At 40.9% G+C, this 18758-nt stretch overlaps 1 protein-coding gene across 2 annotated transcripts in view; it reads left to right on the top strand.

Annotated features, from left to right (window-relative positions):
• TET1 (tet methylcytosine dioxygenase 1) overlaps window positions 1–18758 on the top strand; it is an 88741-nt gene that overhangs the window by 25478 nt on the left and 44505 nt on the right. For both annotated transcript variants that reach the window (XM_074830280.1, XM_074830281.1), the window contains 2 exons: window positions 1166–1216; window positions 15417–17952. In XM_074830280.1, the coding sequence (XP_074686381.1) occupies window positions 1166–1216; window positions 15417–17952 (2587 nt within the window). The remainder of the gene's footprint in view (window positions 1–1165; window positions 1217–15416; window positions 17953–18758) is intronic.

The raw sequence follows: 18758 nt of genomic DNA, 5'->3' as shown, positions 1-18758 counted from the left end.
TTATCTTGGAGTGGGGCCGTGGAGGGTGGATGCAGCGGGCACCGGCGGGCAGGCAGGGTCTGTGCGAGCCTCCTGGTTGTTGAGTCCGGTGGGTGCTGGGCTCCGGGTCCCAGGCAGAGTTTTTGGAGGGGGCTGGAGGTGCGCAGCGGCGGTTCCCTGGGCTGGGGGGCAGCTGGTGAAGGCAGGCCCTCGGCTGCGGCGCCCTCCGGGGGAGTGGCTCTTCCCAGGCCGAGCCGGGGTGCGTGGGGCAGCCTTACGGGGGACCCCCCCCAGGCACTCGGCCTCCCCCCCCGCTCTGCCCCCGCCGCTGGCTCCGGCCGTGCCGCCGCTTCGCCTGTCTGTGCCCACAGGCCCGTGTGCGGGCGCGCTCGCACGTGCGTGCCGGCGCGCGCGTCTCTGCCTGTGCGTGGAGGCGCGCGGGCGGGCGCGCGGGGGGCCGTGTCCTCGCCTGACCCCGCACGCAGCGGCCCTGGCGGAGCCGAAGGACCCCCGGGACCGCCGCCGCCGCCGCCCGGGTGGGTGCCCCGCGCGCCGCCCCCCGCCGCCCGGGGCCGTGCACGCGCCTGGGCGCGCGGCGGCGCCGGCTCCGCATCCGCACGCGCGGCGAGTCCGTGCCGCCTCTTGCGGGCGGCCGCTGCGGCGCCCGCACAGGAGACCCTTTGTTTGGGCAGGGCCGGCGCGAGCGCGGGAGGAGGCCGAGGCGGGCGGGGGGGGGGGGGCGCTGCGGGCCGCGGCCGCCCTATTGGCTGGGGCCGGCCCGCCGCTCCTCGCGCCCGCGGCGCGGGCGGGCGCGCGCGGGGAGGCGGGGGCGGAGCGCGCGCGCGCCGCGGAGCCGCACGAGGCTCGCGCCCGCGACGCCGCCTGGAGGAGGGCGCCGCTGCGGCAGGAAGCAAGATGGCCGCCTCGTGGGCGCCGCTGTGAGGAATGCGGGGCACCAGCGAGGCCGGCTCCAGGGGGGCGGCGGCGGGGCCTCTCCCCTCGGCCCTCTCCGGCGTCGCCGTGTGTCGGGGTGGCGGTGGAGGGGCCGCGTAGAGCCTCCGTCAGCCCTCTAAAGTGCCGCATGTAAAGCATTCTGGGTATTTAAGAAATATTGCAGTTTGATAATAAAATCGGAGGTGTCTGCCTTTGTGACCACAACTTATTCTGCAATTTGATGTTTTTTTAGGTTCTAACTGAAAACAAAAGACCTCAGAGGAGGAAGCAAAGAGTTTTAAAGGTAACTGATGATTGCTTTGATATTTATCCCCTCCCGTTTTAAGCAGCGTTTTCTTGTCATATAGATTAGGAAACCGAAGGGTTAACCTCTGGGAAGCGGCGCTTTCCAGCTATTCAGGAGATTAGCTAATTTTAAAAGCACAGAACATGTTCTTTTTTTTCCCTCCCTCTCTCCAGCATGTTGTATACCTATTTGAGTCTTTCTGCACAAGTCTGCAGACCAAAAGTTTGCTTTCCATTGCATTGAAGATTCACTTTAATTTCCTCTATTCCTAGTTTCGTACTTTCAAAGGTAACAGTTGAATGTTGGTGGGGCTTTTAGTGTACAGATTTTATGGCATCTGAAATTTAATGCGAGAAGTCAATGTTATAATGCAAACCAAATGAACAAAAGTCAAAATTCTATGCTTACGTTACTATAGTTTTGATTTCCTTTTTTCTTTAAACACCTCAAGTGAAACTGAAGATTCTGTAAACTTACAGCAGCCTTCAGTTTCACGTGGTAACACTGTTTCTTCAAGATTTTTAAGATGGCTATCTTTCATGATAACAAAAGATTGGTGTTTCAAATGGAAATGTTTTAGTCTTTGTAACAAAATACAGACTCGCTACAATCACAGTTAATGTGTTTTTAAAAAGGTAATAAGTAGCACATTGATATTGCATCTTTGAGTTAGTCTTTAGAACATTTTGAATAGAAATAAGTTATTAAGTCTCTTGTTGCAAGCTAACATGTTGGAGGATGGATGCAAGCAAGATGGGTGGTATATGTGAGGTGAAGTTAAGGAAAATGACAAAAAATATATGTTGTTAAGACTTTTATTCTCTTATAAATGTAATATAAGATAGTTCAGTATTGTTTCAATACATGAAAATTTCAGAAGTTATTGGTCATAGTGGATTTGATAAATGCTGAATGTCTGTAGCGTAATTCTATTTGAAAACATCCCAACTTACTAGCAGTTTCGTCTTCACTGTTACACGTTACAGAAATTTGTTTAAAGGAGTTAAAATTTTGTAAGACAAAGCAAAGTTAAAAGTTAAGATTAAGCGAGGAGCCAGTAACCTTTTTTGACTTGCAAGTATGTTCAGCCTCAAGGTGTGTCTTTTCATGTGGGAGTAGTTGTGCAGACCACCCCCCTGTATGCTAACAGTAATTGCGATTGTACAACACTAGCAAGTGCTTTTTTTTCTTGCATTAAAAAATTAATCCATTAAAACCCCAGCATTTTTCATTGTTGTGGATATGCTTTTAATCGTTTTAATTACCGCTGCTCTTGTACCATAGCGCGTAGGTGTAGTTAAAACTTTAGCATTTGTTCATTTTATGTTTTGTGCGGCTGATAGTAGCGTGCAAAATAAGGACTGTTTGTAAATGAGTCATTCAGATTTGTAACGTGTAATTGGTATGACACCTGTTCTGTCAAAGTGTGAAAAATCTTATTTTTTTGGTGATAGGCAGATATGTTGTCTTAGGCGGCTGTCTACAGTAGAGGTTCATAGTGGGTCTTCAGATTTTTCACCTTGAGTTCATTTTGCCACTGTTTCTAATTTGATGGCAGAGCAGGTTGCTATGTAATATGATGCTGTCATTCCTCTCCTTTCCAAAAACCCTTCTGAAAAGTTTTTTTCCCTTGGCTCTTAAATGGAAAGGCTTGTCTGTTTTTGTGTGTGTGCGTAGTATCGTACGTTAGTCATTGGACTTGTGTTTATTTCTGCTTCGACTTTTCCTTTGCTGAATTGATTCCGCGGTTGTTTCCACTTTGGTTTTAGGTACTGTTCTTTGTGTTTTCTAGTGTTTGGTTTTGGTTGTGGTGCTGAAGTGTATTTCGTAAGAGTTTATTCACTTGCATTCACCAAGTAAGGCATGGTACTGCTGAAGGCATCTCATGAAAGTCTAGGTTGGGGTTGGTGGGGTTTTCCTTTGGTTTTGGAGGGAAGAAGGGAGGTTGGTCATCTTAAGTTATGTTGCAGCTCTCTGTCAGCTGCAGTAAAGTTAGAAAAAACTATGTAAGACTTCTTTACAAGGGCGTTTTTAGAAATATGACATTCTGGTGTATGATTCTCTAACCTGGCTTCTGTTATTGGTGGGACTGCCATGTAAAGTGGTATTGTCGTATCTGTTGAATTGTAAATTCAGCATTTGATTTAATGATCAGTAGTGTTTGAGGGCATCTGAGCAGTGACACTTTTAAAATTTTAACAGAATACTTTGTTTTTCTTTGTATTTTGCTTCAAATAGTATTGAAACTTTCTTAAAGGAGGATCTGTAGTACTTTCTTCTAATCATACATGGAGTCAGTATTTTTCTAATCCTCCTAAGTTTTTATAGAGGCACGTTTTTTTACATGGCGGGCTAGTGCTCTTTCTAATTGTTCTTCCTAGGACCGACGTACTTACAAATTCTTCTGTACAGGGTGAAAATAAGCAGTGCTTTCCTGTTGAAAACAGGTTGCACAGATATAAACATTAAAACTAAAAGTAATACGTACTATTATACTGTAGCTTTTATTTACTATTTAGCATTTTCCACACTTGTGTGTTAATGCTCCTTTCTGGTTATTGGAGGAGTCATTTAGGAAATTCTTGTGTGCCATAAATACTGTATTAGGTTCTCCATGTTTATTTTGAAAGAACATCTGAAATATTCATCACGTCTAGCAAGCAAATACTTATTGAAGAAAGAGTCTTTGTGAGTTCATGGTAATGGATACTAAGGAAGGAATATACTCACGGTTTTTCTTACCATTTGTATTGTCTGTTTTCCCCAGTTAAGCAGATACTTCTTTAATTTTATTCCTGATAATGGAAAGTCTATATAGAAGGTTTCATACTTAAAAATTAGTTTGCCTGCATTTCAAAAGGCATATTATACACCCTGCTTCACTTACTATAATTTTCCTTTTAGCCACTTAGCAGTGTTCTCACTCAATTTGGGCAGTGCAGTGCACCTCTCCTCAACAGTGGGGGAATGTTTGCAGTCATGTGCAAGTTTATTAACACACAGCTCAGAAGAATGGAACAGTCGAACGTGGCATCATATTGTCAGGGAAACCTACACTTTTTGAGTATAGGCAGCAGTGGCACGAGTAAGGAAACCTCACACAGATCAAGATACAGCGGATGAAGAGCAGTCCGTGGTCTTTCTACTATGTTCTGTGGAGCCAAGGCTACCATTTGGATGGCTGCAGGTGTTTGCTGTGTTGATGGAGATTAAAAAAAAAAAAAAAAACCACAAAAAAAAGACCAAAAAAAAGGGAAGAGACTGTGGGAGAGATCCAGAATAATATATGCAGTGCTAAGTGAGTATTATAACTGCATGCACATTCTTTGTTCTCTGACTGATTCTGTTTGTGTGTTTATGCATAAACACTATAATGGTAATCGTGTGCGCCAGGAAAGTGTGAATGATGCCTGCTAAACTCTGTAAAATCCGTTCAGTTTAAGCCAAGCCAAAAGCCAGAGATGACTCAGTATCTAGAACTTTTGGTTTGTTTATAAACATCATATTAGGAACCAGTAAAAGTTTCATTTCCATCAAAGCTAGAAATATATACTTGAGCACTCTTAATTTTTCTCCTTCACGCATACAAAGCATAGTCTTTTTTATCAAAAACAACTTTAAAATGGAAAGTTGGTTTGGCAGACCTGCTGTTGCCCCTTTTACAATACAGTTTTATTTTTGCTGCTGAAAGAAATTAAAAGTACATTTTTTTGGTCAAGCTCATATATGTGCTAATAAGAGTTAAGGAAAGTAATAGGAAAGGCTAATATTCATGATAATGCTTTGAGTGAGCATGGATGAACTGATTTTGAAGATTTATTCTAAATTTGGGTGTATGTTTTTAGTGCAAAATATCTGCCAGAATATTTACCTGGAAGAAATTAGATTTTACTGCTTTTTTTCACCTTTAAAATAAGATATGAGCAAGTCAATGAATGGAATTGCACTGCAGTGGAATTTTACAGAGGAGGAAGACAGAATGGTGTAATACAAGTTGGAAAGGATGTTGTCCAGAAAATACTTAATTTACTCTTTGTGGTTTTTAAAGGGACGTTATCACCTTGGAACGTATTCCTTCAGTAAATACCAATTAAAATTGCTTTGAGTACTGGTTGAAAGTGTCTGCCTATTTCTTATGTGCCTTTTTGCTCCCTTTTTTTGATAGGGAGAGCTTACTTTTGTTATGTGAGTGGCCTACACAGATTAGTTTTAAAACTTTTGTTTTAAAAAAATAAGATAAATAAGTAATTTGGCTATTAGTTTAAAAAAAATCTAGGTGTAATTTTTTGAAAGAAGTGTTCTTCTAATTTTGACCTTTTTTCAAGCTGGATGTGTATCTGTCTAAATGGGGGTTAAATTTTTTTTTGCTCTTGATAGGCTCATGCACCTCACTTGATGTGAGCAGGCGTGGTGATGGTTGTAATTTAGTACCACGCTTCCACGTGCAGCCTTTCTAGCACTTCCACATGATTGCACTCATGCACACATATGAAGCACTCCCATATTTTGTTTGTACAGTACTGCTAAGACTACTCATGTATGTAGACATTTTTTGAATGGAGTCCTGACAAAGAAGGCCTTTGTAAATGGTCTGTAAATTATTAATCTTACTCTAGTAATTTTCTAATCCTTAGTTTTTTCAGCCAGTTTCTGGGGGAGTTGATGCCTGTCCCTTGTGGACTTTTTCCTGTGGTGCAGAGCGAGCTGGATAGGATGCAGAGACGCTCTCCTTCCCTTGCCCCCGCTGTTCCTGCAGAGCTCCCTTACTTCAGTGCTGCTCCCTCTCCACACCACCTCCTTCTCAGGACCCCCGTGCTGCTTCCTCAGCAGCACCATCATGCTACTCTTTGCCCCCACAACCCAGCTCCCCAAAATGTTGAGGGAAGAAAGGGACACTGTCCTTTGGGAGGAGGACAGGGGAGGAGTAGGGTTTTCTGGTTTGACTCATTTGTTGCTGTATTAGAGCAGTTGTGAGGATAGCACCACTCCTCCTCTTCTCGGGGAATGGTGGAGGCAGGGGTACAATGAGGCTGGGAAGTGTTGAGCAAGGCCAGGCTGAGTGAACCTGGTGATTACAGTGGTTTGGGGAGGGTTTTTGCATGTTTTGAATCACTATTTATTTGTAGATCTTCACTGTCACTGTTTGCTTTAGTGCAGTGTTGAGTCTTCCACTTTAGTGGATTTAGAGGTGGAGCTTCTTAAAAAGGTGGAAAATGTGTTTGTGATCAAAAATCTCATAAGATAACCAGCAAAAGTAACATAGCTTGTGGGAAGGAAGGAAAATGTACATGTGTAGATGAAGATCAGTTGCACAGGTATATTTATACTTGTTTAGGTGCTCATAATGAGCATTACAAAACAAACCACTGTTTTCCTATTCCAGGTATGTTGTTTTGTTGATATCATTTGTATTCGTTACTGAATTATGAGCTTTACTGAATACTTGTACTTGCTGTATGTAATGTAAGCATTGAAATAATTGAGATGGCTTTGCAAATTCCAGAAATCTGTTGTCAGTTTGCTGTTTGTCCATACGTTTATAGACAGTAGTATCTAGGAAGATGCTTTGAAAATGGGCACTCCTTGTTTAGAATCTGATACCACGTTGCTAAGCAAGTTTGTTTATTGCTTTTAGTAACTGATGTAGGAGAAAACCAGTGAGAAACCCCAGACTTATTTCAGTGGCAGCAGATTTTCACTTCTGTGATTTATTTTCTTTCTGTGATGTTATACTAAGGTTTTTATATTTAGTGTTACTGAGTATGAGAAAGTTAATTTCACAGATACTACTGCAACAAACTTTCCCATTGACATTAGTAGGAGCTTTGCCTATGTAGAGATGGAAAGATTTAATTCCTACTAAAATAAATTCCTAATTACAGGGTTTTGTTTGGGAGGTAAGAAGAATCCATGCATTCTTATAAAGGTGTTTTCTTTTTAAATGTCAGTACGTGGAAACTTAACCAATATCAACAAAAGATATTTAAGGACATATAAGAAACTAACAATAATCACTTTTCATTAACTTACATAAAATTAGTATATAGAATATATTTGACTGCCCTTGTTGTCCTAACGGCTTTAATATTAAGCCTTTTAGAATATTAGGATTTTTCAAGGCTAACTTAAAATTGAGTGGTTTGTGGACTTAAAATCGAGTGGTTTGTGTCTTGACACTTGACTGTGAATTCCTCAGTCGGTGTTTTGTTGGTGTTGTCTGGATTGTGTTATAATTTAATTGATGCTCTGTAGTAAAATTTGGCTCTACGTTTAATCTTCCTAAAGTAAAGGTTACGCTGAACTTGTGAATAAGAAGAAAAATTTCTGTGTATTTGAAAATGTAAAGCATTTACTTTTGTGACAGATAATAACTGTCTGAATTCTGCAGTGCAAGCACTAGTATTGCAATGGTGCTCCAGAAAAACATTGCTGCTGTTAGGTATGTGAATGAAAGTTGGTACTTCTGTAAAGAGAAACTGGAAGTTACATACAGTGTAAATTTCGTTTTGAGCTTTACTTAAAACCATGGGTGTGCTAGCTCTGATTGAGACAGAAGAGAAACATTATTTGCCATTTTTTAGGCTTTTTTCCTCATGAGAATAAGTAAAACGTTAGATGGAAAATCCTGAATAGTGCTACATCCTTGTAGCTTGGTGGCTTAAGTGATCACCATGATTATTTTTCTTTCTTTTATGAGTTAGCTGTTCCTCTGACATACCTGTCACTGACTTTTCTATTGCTAAAGAGTATCAGTTATTCCTTTTAGTCTTGTGGCCCCTCATCAGCTTTAAAACCAGGCTAGAGCATACCTATAACATGGATGTTTAAATTTGAAGAAGGCTTGTGTGAGACTTGCTGCAGTGTGTATTTGGGACCAGTGCTGATACTTCAGAGTGGGGGGAAAACAGGGTATTTGTGTGTGAGAGCTGGTTAGCATTGTTAACTTGTGGTGGTGTATGTCCTGAGCAGATCTGGTCTGAGAGCAGCTACCGGCATGTAGCAACTTGTGAATAATATAATTGCTTGTACAACAGATGGTTAGGCACTTAAACTGAGCCCTCAATTAAGGAGCTGAGTATCTTCCTGGTTAGATTATAGGAACTGGAAGGTTATGTTGTTACCTTAGCAGTTCAGATCTTTACTGAACAGAAATTGAAGGAAAATTACTAACTTGTATGGGTTTGGTTCACATATGGTAAACCCAGGCAACATCATTGTGATCACTTCTTGTGCTGAGAGGTCGTAAGACTCTATCAATTTATTTGGATTAAGCATCGTGTTTTTAAAATAGCTCAGAGAACTTGAATTTGAAAATTCCCATGGATGAAAAGTGCATCAAAACACCTAACATGATGCTTAAAAGATTCTTTACGCTTTCTCTGCAAAACTGTGCACCATAGTTCAAGGCCAGACTTTTCTGGCCTTAACTTAAAGTCATTGAGTCTTGTTATACTTTTGTCTGCTAGAACAAGGACCCTTCTGTTATCAGCTTTCTTTTCCACATAGACTTAGCTGCAGTTTGTGGCTTTTCAATTTTCTTTTTCTTTGGTAAATTGCAGAGAGTGAGTAGAGAGTGAACTTGAGGCTTTCACTTCAAGATGTTTCAATCCTTTGTGATTCCTGTGGTCCTCCAAGCCCTCTCCAGCATATCAATGTCTAGCTTGAATTGAGTATGTCAGAACTGGACGCTTTATTCCACTAGCAGGTGCAAAAGTGCCAAGTACAGGATAGAAAGTAACCCGTCTTTCCTTAATTATATTGTTATTTATGCACCCAAGAATCTCACTAACCCTTTTGGCCATAAAGTTGCAACAGGAGTTTCTATAGTTACTGGACAGTTGATTATTGACCATGTTAATGTCCTTCTTAAAGGCATCGCTTTCTAAGATAGAAACCTGCAGTTTGTCAATATAGTTCCATGTCTCTGTTGCTAGACACACAACTTCACCTTTAGCTGTATTGAAATGTGTGCTTGCAGCTGGCTTGCCAGTTAGCTTAGGAAGCATCATGTCTGATCTTTTAATTATCTGTTATTTTTCTACTAGTATTAATTTCACTGTTCTTTCAGATCATTGCTAAAAATGTTATATATAGCTGTGATCTGTTCCCTGAAGACCCTGTTATGAATGCTGGGCTGATTCTCCATTTAAAGTTAAGGGCCGGGCAGTACTTAGTGCTATGGTGATGGTTTCGAAGATGGGTAGACCACAAGAGACATTAGCTAGGATGGAGAAATTCAAAGACTGAATGTCTTTTATCTCTGCATTTGAGTTAAAGCACATTAGGGGAAAGTTGTATTAGGGAATACATATTGCTGCTGATTGTATCATTTTTCTTTTGTGGCTTAATTGAGTGCTATATTTTCCAGAGCTGCCAGTGGCTCTTTGAGTGCTCAGTTTCAATATTGAAGACAAATGATTGAGTAATTCAAAACACCAGTAAAAAACCAAACCAAACCAAACAAAAACCACCAAGCAAGATGCCTGTTTATGTTTGCTTCTGTGGCAGAAAAAGTGCTGTAATGTTTGGGGTTTTTTATTTCTTAACACATCCAATTCTTGGGTGCCTGTGGAGGAGAATGGGGTGTCCTCACTCTGGTTTTTTTAAGCTCCTGTTTGTAGCTTTCACAACCTAGAGCTCAGGGTTGACAGAAACGGTGATTTGAGTTTGTGGCAGAGAGTGCCTATTTCTGAGTAATAATCCAATAAATACACTTCTCTGGGATTCACCATTTGAAGCCTTTAGAGACAGAATTAGTATCCTGTAGTTTTTGATTTTGTTAGTAAGTGCATCCTTTAGGGTCTGATACTGTAGATCATCTTGTAAGTGGTCTCGCTGAAGTTGTTACACGAGGTGGGCAGGAGGACTGTAGTAATAGTGTAGGAGAGAGAATGAAGAGAACAAAGATGTAAAGGCTAATTCCTCATGGAAAGACAAGATAAGGAACTTACCTGTTGGGCAAGCTGCCTGGTGTTTGAAGCACATAGCAAAGAGGATATAAATGTAGATAAATCGGAGATGAAGCTGAGAAGGTGAGAGCTAAGCTGTAGCTTGGAGAATGTTCTTTGCCATTGTGGCTATGGATATGGAAAAAAAAATACACCATCATCTAGAGCAGGCTTTCCAGCTGTTGTAAGATTCGGTGTGAAATGATACCTCCTGTGATACTCAAGTTGGTGGTTTTAGGTGGATTTGATACTCGGGGATGGGGGGAGCTGGGAGTGAGGGAGATCCCTCCAGGGAAGTCCGGGTGTCCTGAGCGATCTCTTACCTCATGTCCCAGCTTGGGTCCCTGTCTCCGGATTTGCAGAACCATTTGTTCCCCTGAGTTTCGGTATAAACCAGCCTCTCTGCTAAAACTTGGCTACATCATTTTGCCAGGAGTAGAGATTATTTGCTTTGATTGGAGTAGCTTCTAAAATGCAGAATTATTACCTGTCCTGTCCCTTAGTGCCACCTGCGAATGTTGTTCTCTTGAGGACCAAACCATCTTGTATATGCAGACTGTGTTACATCAATAAAAATCTGTCTCTCTGCACGGAGACTATAGAAAATGTGCCTTACCTGAGCTGCTCTAGAAGTGCGGTACACCAAGAGACTGTTTCACATCCCTGGTTGTTAACGCAACTGTGGTGGTTATTGCTTTACACCTCTGGTCAGGTTCATGGGAATAGACGCCAGCTTGCAGCTTGGCCCCTGCTCAGCTGTTCTCCTGCCGTTGCTGGGAGCCTGCTCGGAAACCCTCCTCAGGCTGCAGCCTTGGGCAGCAACTTAGAGCACGTTGCTGTTGTCTGTAGTCAAACGTGAAGTAGTGTGGTCTTAAATAGAAGTTTATCCTTAAATATATTATTGTATCTGCATTTATTTTGGAATGCAAAAAAACCTGGCAGTACTTAGAAGGTGGCCGATACTTTCCACAACATCCCACCTTATGTTCATCTCTTCTAAGCAGTGCACAGCTACATAAATAACATAAGCAACTGTTTCTCCACACCTGTGCTCTTTGTCTCCCTGTCCCTTGTCCTGTACCTCCTTATCCCTGTACGTTGGTCCTGTACAGTGCAGGTCCTGGATTTCACCGAATTCCTGCATGTCCTGGGGAGCAGATGCTAGAGAGCAGGAGTAAATTGCTGCTGGTCAGCTGGCTGGTGCTTTCTTACCCCTTGGTGAAGCAGTGACATCCAACAGTTGGTACATGAATAAACCACCGTGTTCAAGTGTTAGATGAAGTACGTTTGGGTTTTTTTCCAAACAGTTTTTCTGAAAGAAATCTTCTGTTGTGGTATTTGAGCTCTGCAGAGCTGCCAGCTCTGTGCCAACGTGGAAGGGCATGTGGGACTGGCTACGTGGCTGCAGCAGGATCCAAACTTATCCATTGCACTGCAGTGGAAAAGAGATGCAAAGTGCAAGTGCTTCTTACCCGCTCGTCCTTTTATGTTGATAAATGTTGTGACCTTGAAAGAACTGCCTTTTGGGTCATCCTCATTATTAGCACAAGCTAGGAGGTGCAAATATTTTTTGATCTGTTTGGTGTACTGTATTCTTGTGGGGATCTGGGCAGAATCCTCTGGGGAGGGCTAGTAAGGGGGACTTGGCATTGCTTACCGTGTAACTTGTCACGACTTGCTAGTAAAGCCATTTTATCAGTAGTTGAACTGGGCATCATCTGTTATTTCTGGTTTATGGGAGTAATGATTTCTGGTACTGTCCTTTAGTACAGTGTTTTGTTACCACCTGTAGAGGTATGAAACAAGACATAAACCTATAGCCTGCTCTCTTGTACAGAAGATGTGGAAATGTCTTTAGGATAGCTTTAGCATTGTATTTTGATTGTGAATTGGTGAACTCTTTGCATTTCCTCAGAGGCATCTTGTGTTAAAAGAAAAGTTAATATTAAAGTCTGACCCTTTTCAGAATGGTGAAATGATTTGCTGTAACTGGCTTTTCACGTCTGCTGGAAGCATTAGCTCACACAGTGAATTATTTTGGGGTGGGGGGTGGATTTGTATATAAGAGATAGTGTCTGGTTAAAGTTTAAGTAATACAGCAATGGCTACAGCAGACACCCTGTGGTTCCTTTCCTAATAGCACCAACTACTCCAGAGTCTAGGCTGGAGCATGATTTGTTAGTGGTTTATGGCTCCAGATAGAGTAGTGCTCTCCTTAATGAGGAAGAGAGGAAATTACTTCTATTGATCCAGTTTATTCTTCAGCTTTTCATTACGCTTGTGTAAAAGATGTAGAAATCAATCAGATCAGACTTGTGTGCCTAACTTCCATGAATTTTAAGACCATTGCTTGGAATTGTGGTATCCTTGTCTGTAGTCTTCACTACGTTTATTTTTTTTTTTCCTTAGTCCTGATTCAGGACGTGAAGATAGATTGCTCCTAGGTTGTTCAGCTGCAGAAGGTTTTTGCTGAGCTATTACTTTTGATCTGCCAGACTTACATTGAGGAGAAGAATCAAATGAACTCTGCCCCTCCTAGTATGTCTGCATTTCTTTTTATGTTGGGAAACAATAACTTCACATATTAAACTGAAAAGGCCATTGGAAAGTCTGGTTAAGAGAGGAAAGAAAAAGGTATTTTTTAGGATTCATTGCAGTTCAGTAACAAAAGAGAAAAAGCAACATAGTGCCCAAAAGGAAGAGAGTTTGATTTAAAAAAATATATTCAATTTTATAATAATATTTATTCTTTGTGTGGAAAAATAAAATATGAACCAAATCATGCCAATGATATGATTCATCTGATTCTTTTTTCTTCCTTGTTGCATGTGGGCAGCTTCCAGTAATGTTAGTGGAAATTACGATGTATGAGGAATAATTTTATTTTAAAAGTAATCCCACTTTACTGCTGGGATCACTGAGGTCTTACAGGGACACAGCACTGCATCTGTGCACTACTAGCAGATCAGGGAATATCCTGAGTATTTTTGAGCATAGCAGTGCTTTTTGTTCACATGAAAGTATTTCATTGAGGAGCAACATAGTTAGGAGGGAAGTGTGATTTTTGCACTTTTGCACTTTGAGTGCTGTCAGTGGACTCCATGTCATCTCTCATTCTCATCTCTGCTGGTCATGGGTGAATCCTCCTCCTTCCCCCCACCTCTAAAAAATAGATTTATTTTTATTTTATTTTTTTTGGTAGTGAGTGACACCCTCTAAAAATGAAGAGAATACAAAATTGTGTTGTGTTGAAAATGTACAAATGCTGGGGAATTATTTTAATCTATTTGTTTCTATCTCCTCAGCCTCCTAATTGTCTAATTAAATAATTTTAATAAGAATTTTACATGGTTGGGACAACTTTTGGACTGATAGAGATCTTAGATATACTTTTGCTGAAGAAAAAACTGCAATGTCATATCCTAGTTCTTTCTGAAGTTAAAGTAATTGAAATTCAGCTTTTGCACAGTTATAAAATTGTGGGGTTTTACTTTTCCATGGTGAACCCTTAAAATATTTTCTGGTAGGGTTGTGGAGGCCTGTGTAATGTGTTTACCCCTGCTAACAATAGAGCTGCTTAACTGCTTTTGTGGATCCCTTAGAAATTGCTCAGTGATCCCCTGGGTCTGTGGATCATTGATTGAAAATCACCAGGATCTAGAGGAGCTCAGGCTCATAGACCATTAGTCAGCGTCTGTGTGTAATAAAAAAACATTAAATAAGGTATCTTTCTTTCTTAATGTAATTTCTATAGGTCTCACTTAGCTGCATAGGTGCTGGACATGTTTTTACATAACATTTCCATGAGAATTTATGATGCCTCTCATAATATCTAGGGCATGCTATGGATTCCTGCTTTTGTTTTTTATCAATCGGGAATCAGTTGTGAGGTGAACAGTAGGCTCCAGATGGAGCTGGGTCTGTATGCCTTGTTTTGCTTGGGGGATTCTGGCATTTCCATCTTGATGGTTATGATTAATCATTAATCTATTTTGCATTTGTTCTTCTGAGTTATTTTCTCAGAGAAGTCCATGCACTTTATTTGGCATGACCATAAAACCATGTCTGATTTCACTGAATGTTTTATATTAAATTGGGTGCTGTTTCCTAGGAACTGCTAAGATGTACTCTGCCAGCATATGGTTAATTAACCAGTTATATTGCTTATATCTGATTGGAAAAGCAGGACTGGTTTTCTTGTTAAGTAGGGCTTAAGGCTACAGATTATTTAAATAAATCTTAGATGTTACAATACGATTAAGTACCATCAGTGTCTATTGTGACTTAAAATTATTTTTTAAAATAAAATTTAATATAAATAGAAATAAAATTTGATTAACGTAATAAAAATTGGATTCTTGCCTTTATTGCTGCTTCTGCCTGAGTTCATGCCTTCATTTTTTTTAAACTTAAATTGCGTAATTCCTTACTTCATCTCTCAAGGCCCATATATGTATTCTTTCCAGGACACAGCATTCTGACTCTGTCTAGATTTTGACATTGCCTCAACCACATGAATTGTGTAATATCAGTGAAGATGAAGAACATGTTTAACCAAATATTGAAGTTTACTAAAAAACTGTTGAGTAGCTTACATGAAAGACTGTTCAGAAACCTGGAAGTTACCATCTAAATACAGAACCTAAACACAGTGTTTAGAGGGTAACTTTCAGGTGAGCTAACATTAATTGTCTTACTATTCATTTCAGCTTAGGTTTTGTCATTTTTTTTAAGGACTTTAAACTAAGCCTGAAAACCAGCCACTCTTGCTAGAGTGTCCAATCAAGTGTCAGTTTATTGCTCTAGCCAAATCGGTATAATTATACCAAATTGCTACTAAACTTTCTGTGGTACAAGCCTTTAGATTTCAGTCCTGCTTTGAACTCAAGGGAGACTTTTATCTGCTTATGCAAATTCATTAAAAATTGAATCCTTAGATCTGATTCTAAATGCTAACGTCCTTTATCTGTTCATTCATTTCTTTAGTTTCCCAGCGCCGCCACATGCACACACTTTCTTCCTCTGCCCCCACCAACAGTGGGAAAAAATAGCTATAAATATGGATAGGGTCTTTAGGCTTCAGGGTTTTTCGTGACTTCCCAGGTTTTTTTCCAATCTCTGTGCCTGTGCTTAATTAGGATATTCCTCATATCTGTCAAAGTAGGGTTTAATTTCTGTAAATCTTATGCTTCTTCTTTTTAATGTTTTTGAACTGCTGTTAAAACATTTTTTTTATTATTATTTTATAGGCAAATTTAGAAAACAAACCAGTAAATGGCCGCAGACCAGAACTCATGGAATGCAGTATATGTGGTCATGGTGAAAAATACAGGGTGAAAACAAACCAAGCAGTACCCATTGAAAATGTGCAGTCTAAGGAGAAGGAAAGAATGACAGGCTTAGAAGCAGAGAAGTGGGCACATAACGAGAAGCCATCTTTTGGTGTCCATGTTAACGGAGATATCCATGGAACTGTGACAGGCAACGAACACTTGAAAAACGCTGAAGACAGTGAAAGAGCAGTCTCTCCCAGTCAGTTAGCTGAGCCAAAAAAATCATTTGCACAGACCATCAAAAATGGCATAAAAACCCTACATTATTCACCACCGGAAGCAGTTGCTTCGCTGAAAAAAGTATCCATAGAGGAAAGGACGGATTTGACAAACAACTCCCATATGCAATGGACGAAGGGTACCAATCTGAATAACATAGTACACACTCTGACAACTGGTGTTGGCTGCATTCACCCAGAAAAGCAAGGAAATGTTTTAATGAAAGCGGAAAACTGCACTTGCAGCATCTTTGAGGGTTCTGATAAGTCAGTTTTGCTGACGGGTTCCATTTCGGATCTGCAAGAAAGCTTGTGTTGTCCTCCACTGCCTGAAGAGGAAGTGCATGTAGGGAAGGATGGTTTTAAAGTACCTAAGGTAGAGACACAGCATGAGGATTCTTCACTCCAGCCGACTTTCTTGTCCCTGATTAAAACCAGAAATTTAACTGTAGAGCAGGTTGTAGCTATTGAAGCTTTAACGCAGTTATCCGAAGCCCCTTTAGAAACAACTTCACCAGCTAAAACTGAAAGTACTGAATGTACAGAAGAAAGAACTTCCAACTTGCTCCATAGTTATAAAAGGGACATTTCATCCTCTTTCACATCTTCTGCATTAAAAGAAATCAAAGACACTTACTTACAGAATGAGCAGCAGCTCCTGGCTCACTGCGCTCACTCACAGAAGCAGCTCCCTAATAAAGCAGTGTTATACAATGGCCAAAGTTCAGTTTCTGAATTGCATGATAAACCTGCCAATCTGGCGGGTGAGATGTATAAACTACAGTTATCCTCAAGAGATACCAAAACTTTATCTGACTTAACATCTAGCGCAAAATCATTTTCAGGATATGCTACCAAGAAGAGTTACACTCATGATCCAGTCACCCTTGCACGGTATTGCAATGCTTCATGTAATGTCCAGCAAACGAGTAACAGCTTGGAAACTCTTGGCCAGTTAGAGCAAAAGCCAACGTGTAATGATTTGAACTTGGAAGCTAGTTCTTTGATTAAAGAAGGAGGAATTCACAGCCAGGATGAAGAGGATGTAGCTACACAACTAACTCAACTTGCAGCGCTAATTGAATCAAACCAGACAAATCCAAAGCAGAAGAATGACATAAAGGCATCACTGCTTAATCTAATATCACACGAGAGGCAGCCAAAATATAACCAAGATGTGTTGCAGAAAAAAGAATCTGTATTTTTTAGGCATAATTATAGTTCCTTACTGTTAAAGCAAAAACAACCAACAAATAAAAAAGGAAATGCTGTACCATGGAAACCAAGGCACAAAAAGAAGCCTCAAGAAGCACGCTATCAACAAAATAATCAAAACCAGCTAGAGCTGTTGTCATGCCAGCATAGCGAGTTACAGGACATTTGGATATCATCAAAACTGCACAAGCTTGGTCAAACCATGCCACAGGACTCCAGAATAGCTCCGTCTGAAAAAAAATCTCCAAGAACCAAAGTACAGAGAGCCGTGAATCAAAATACTTTAGCGTCACAAGAAAAAACTAGATTATTTCTCCCGCAAACGCAGATAAAATTCCATAGGTGTTTACCTGAGGTACCACAAGAGAAAAAAAAAGACAGGTTATTTGGTTGTGAAGTGGTGAATGAGCAAATGAAAACTGCAGGCTTCGGTGACCCACTAGGCATTGATCCACTGAAAAATGAAGTTGTTGCACGTAACCAGTATAGCAACCTGCCCTCCCGTAATCCTCTGGCTGTTTCACAGTTGAAAACAGCATCCTTATTGAACAGACCAAGTGAAAACCTACAGATGTTTACAGAAAAACGTAATTCTCAGGTACAGCAAACAGCAAATGTCAGTCAAACGCATCCTTTGCCTCAAACTTTTAATCAGTCTAACCTGAGAGCTAACGAAATGCATGGCGAAGACAAAGCCTGTATTCAGCAGGGTGCTGTCGAGCAACAAGTCGATCCGAAGTCGCAGGTGCTGCCTGTTGCCTGTGGTGGGGCCCAGGTACCAGGTTCTGTTGAAGCTCTCAGGAATATGGAGTGTGCGGGCGAAGTGACTGTTCTGACATCAACCAGTTTGGGTACTGACCACCCACAGAGCACAGGCGACTCAGGGTGTTCTCCAGCAAAAAACACGCTCAGCAGTTTCCTTGAATCACCAATGAAGTTTCTTGATACCCCTACAAAAAATTTAATAGATACACCTACAAAAAAAGGACAATCTGAATTGCCAACTTGTGACTGTGTCGGTAAGTCTTTTTGCTAACTTTTGCCTGTACCTTTCACATGGAGGTGTGTTAGCGTTGCTTCCTTTAATGTGAGGAAGTGTACCTGGCGCTTCCTTAGCTGCTGCACAATGATCAGTGCTTTGCCATTAGGAAACGGGAGGAAATTTTGCCTGGTGTTCTTGGGCCTGCAAAGCACAGCAGAATTGAGCATTTTTGGTATTGCAACTGACAGGTTTAAATTCTCTACTTAAATTCAAACCCAGGAGGAAAAGGAGTTTTTCTGTTTGTTGTTGTTTTTCTGTTTGTTGTTGTTTTTCTGTTTGTTGGTTTTTTCTGTTTGTTGGTTTTTTCTGTTTGTTGTGTTTTTTCTGTTTGTTGTGTTTTTTCTGTTTGTTGTGTTTTTTCTGTTTGTTGTGTTTTTTCTGTTTGTTGTGTTTTTTCTGTTTGTTGTCTTGTCATTGTACTCTATGTGAATTTATCTGAAGTATATCAGATTATGATTTTTATGGTCTAGAACTAGTTTTTGCCTGAGATGGTCTGGGCAGAAATTTCCCAGTATATTGTCATTGTTGCCTTAACGCTGTTAGATAAGCATCAGGGCGTAGTTGTGGGCGGTCCTGTTACTGTCACTGTTAGTCCTGATGACCGATGTCAGTTTGCCTTGAAGAGCCTGTGTCGAAGGCGACTAGACGCCTCTCATCACAGAGAGGAGAGGTGGAGTTCAGGTCAGGCCACATACGTCATAATTTGCGTTGCAGGATGAGATGTCAGACCAAACTCAGTATTGAGGATTTTGCAAATATAGCTGGATTTGATGGTGGTAGACA

This window comes from Strix aluco, chromosome 7, assembly GCF_031877795.1.
Source record: "Strix aluco isolate bStrAlu1 chromosome 7, bStrAlu1.hap1, whole genome shotgun sequence".
Classification (NCBI taxonomy): Eukaryota; Metazoa; Chordata; class Aves; order Strigiformes; family Strigidae; genus Strix; species Strix aluco.
Note: the sequence above shows the minus strand (reverse complement) of the source record. Positions and strands in the feature narration are given on the sequence as shown.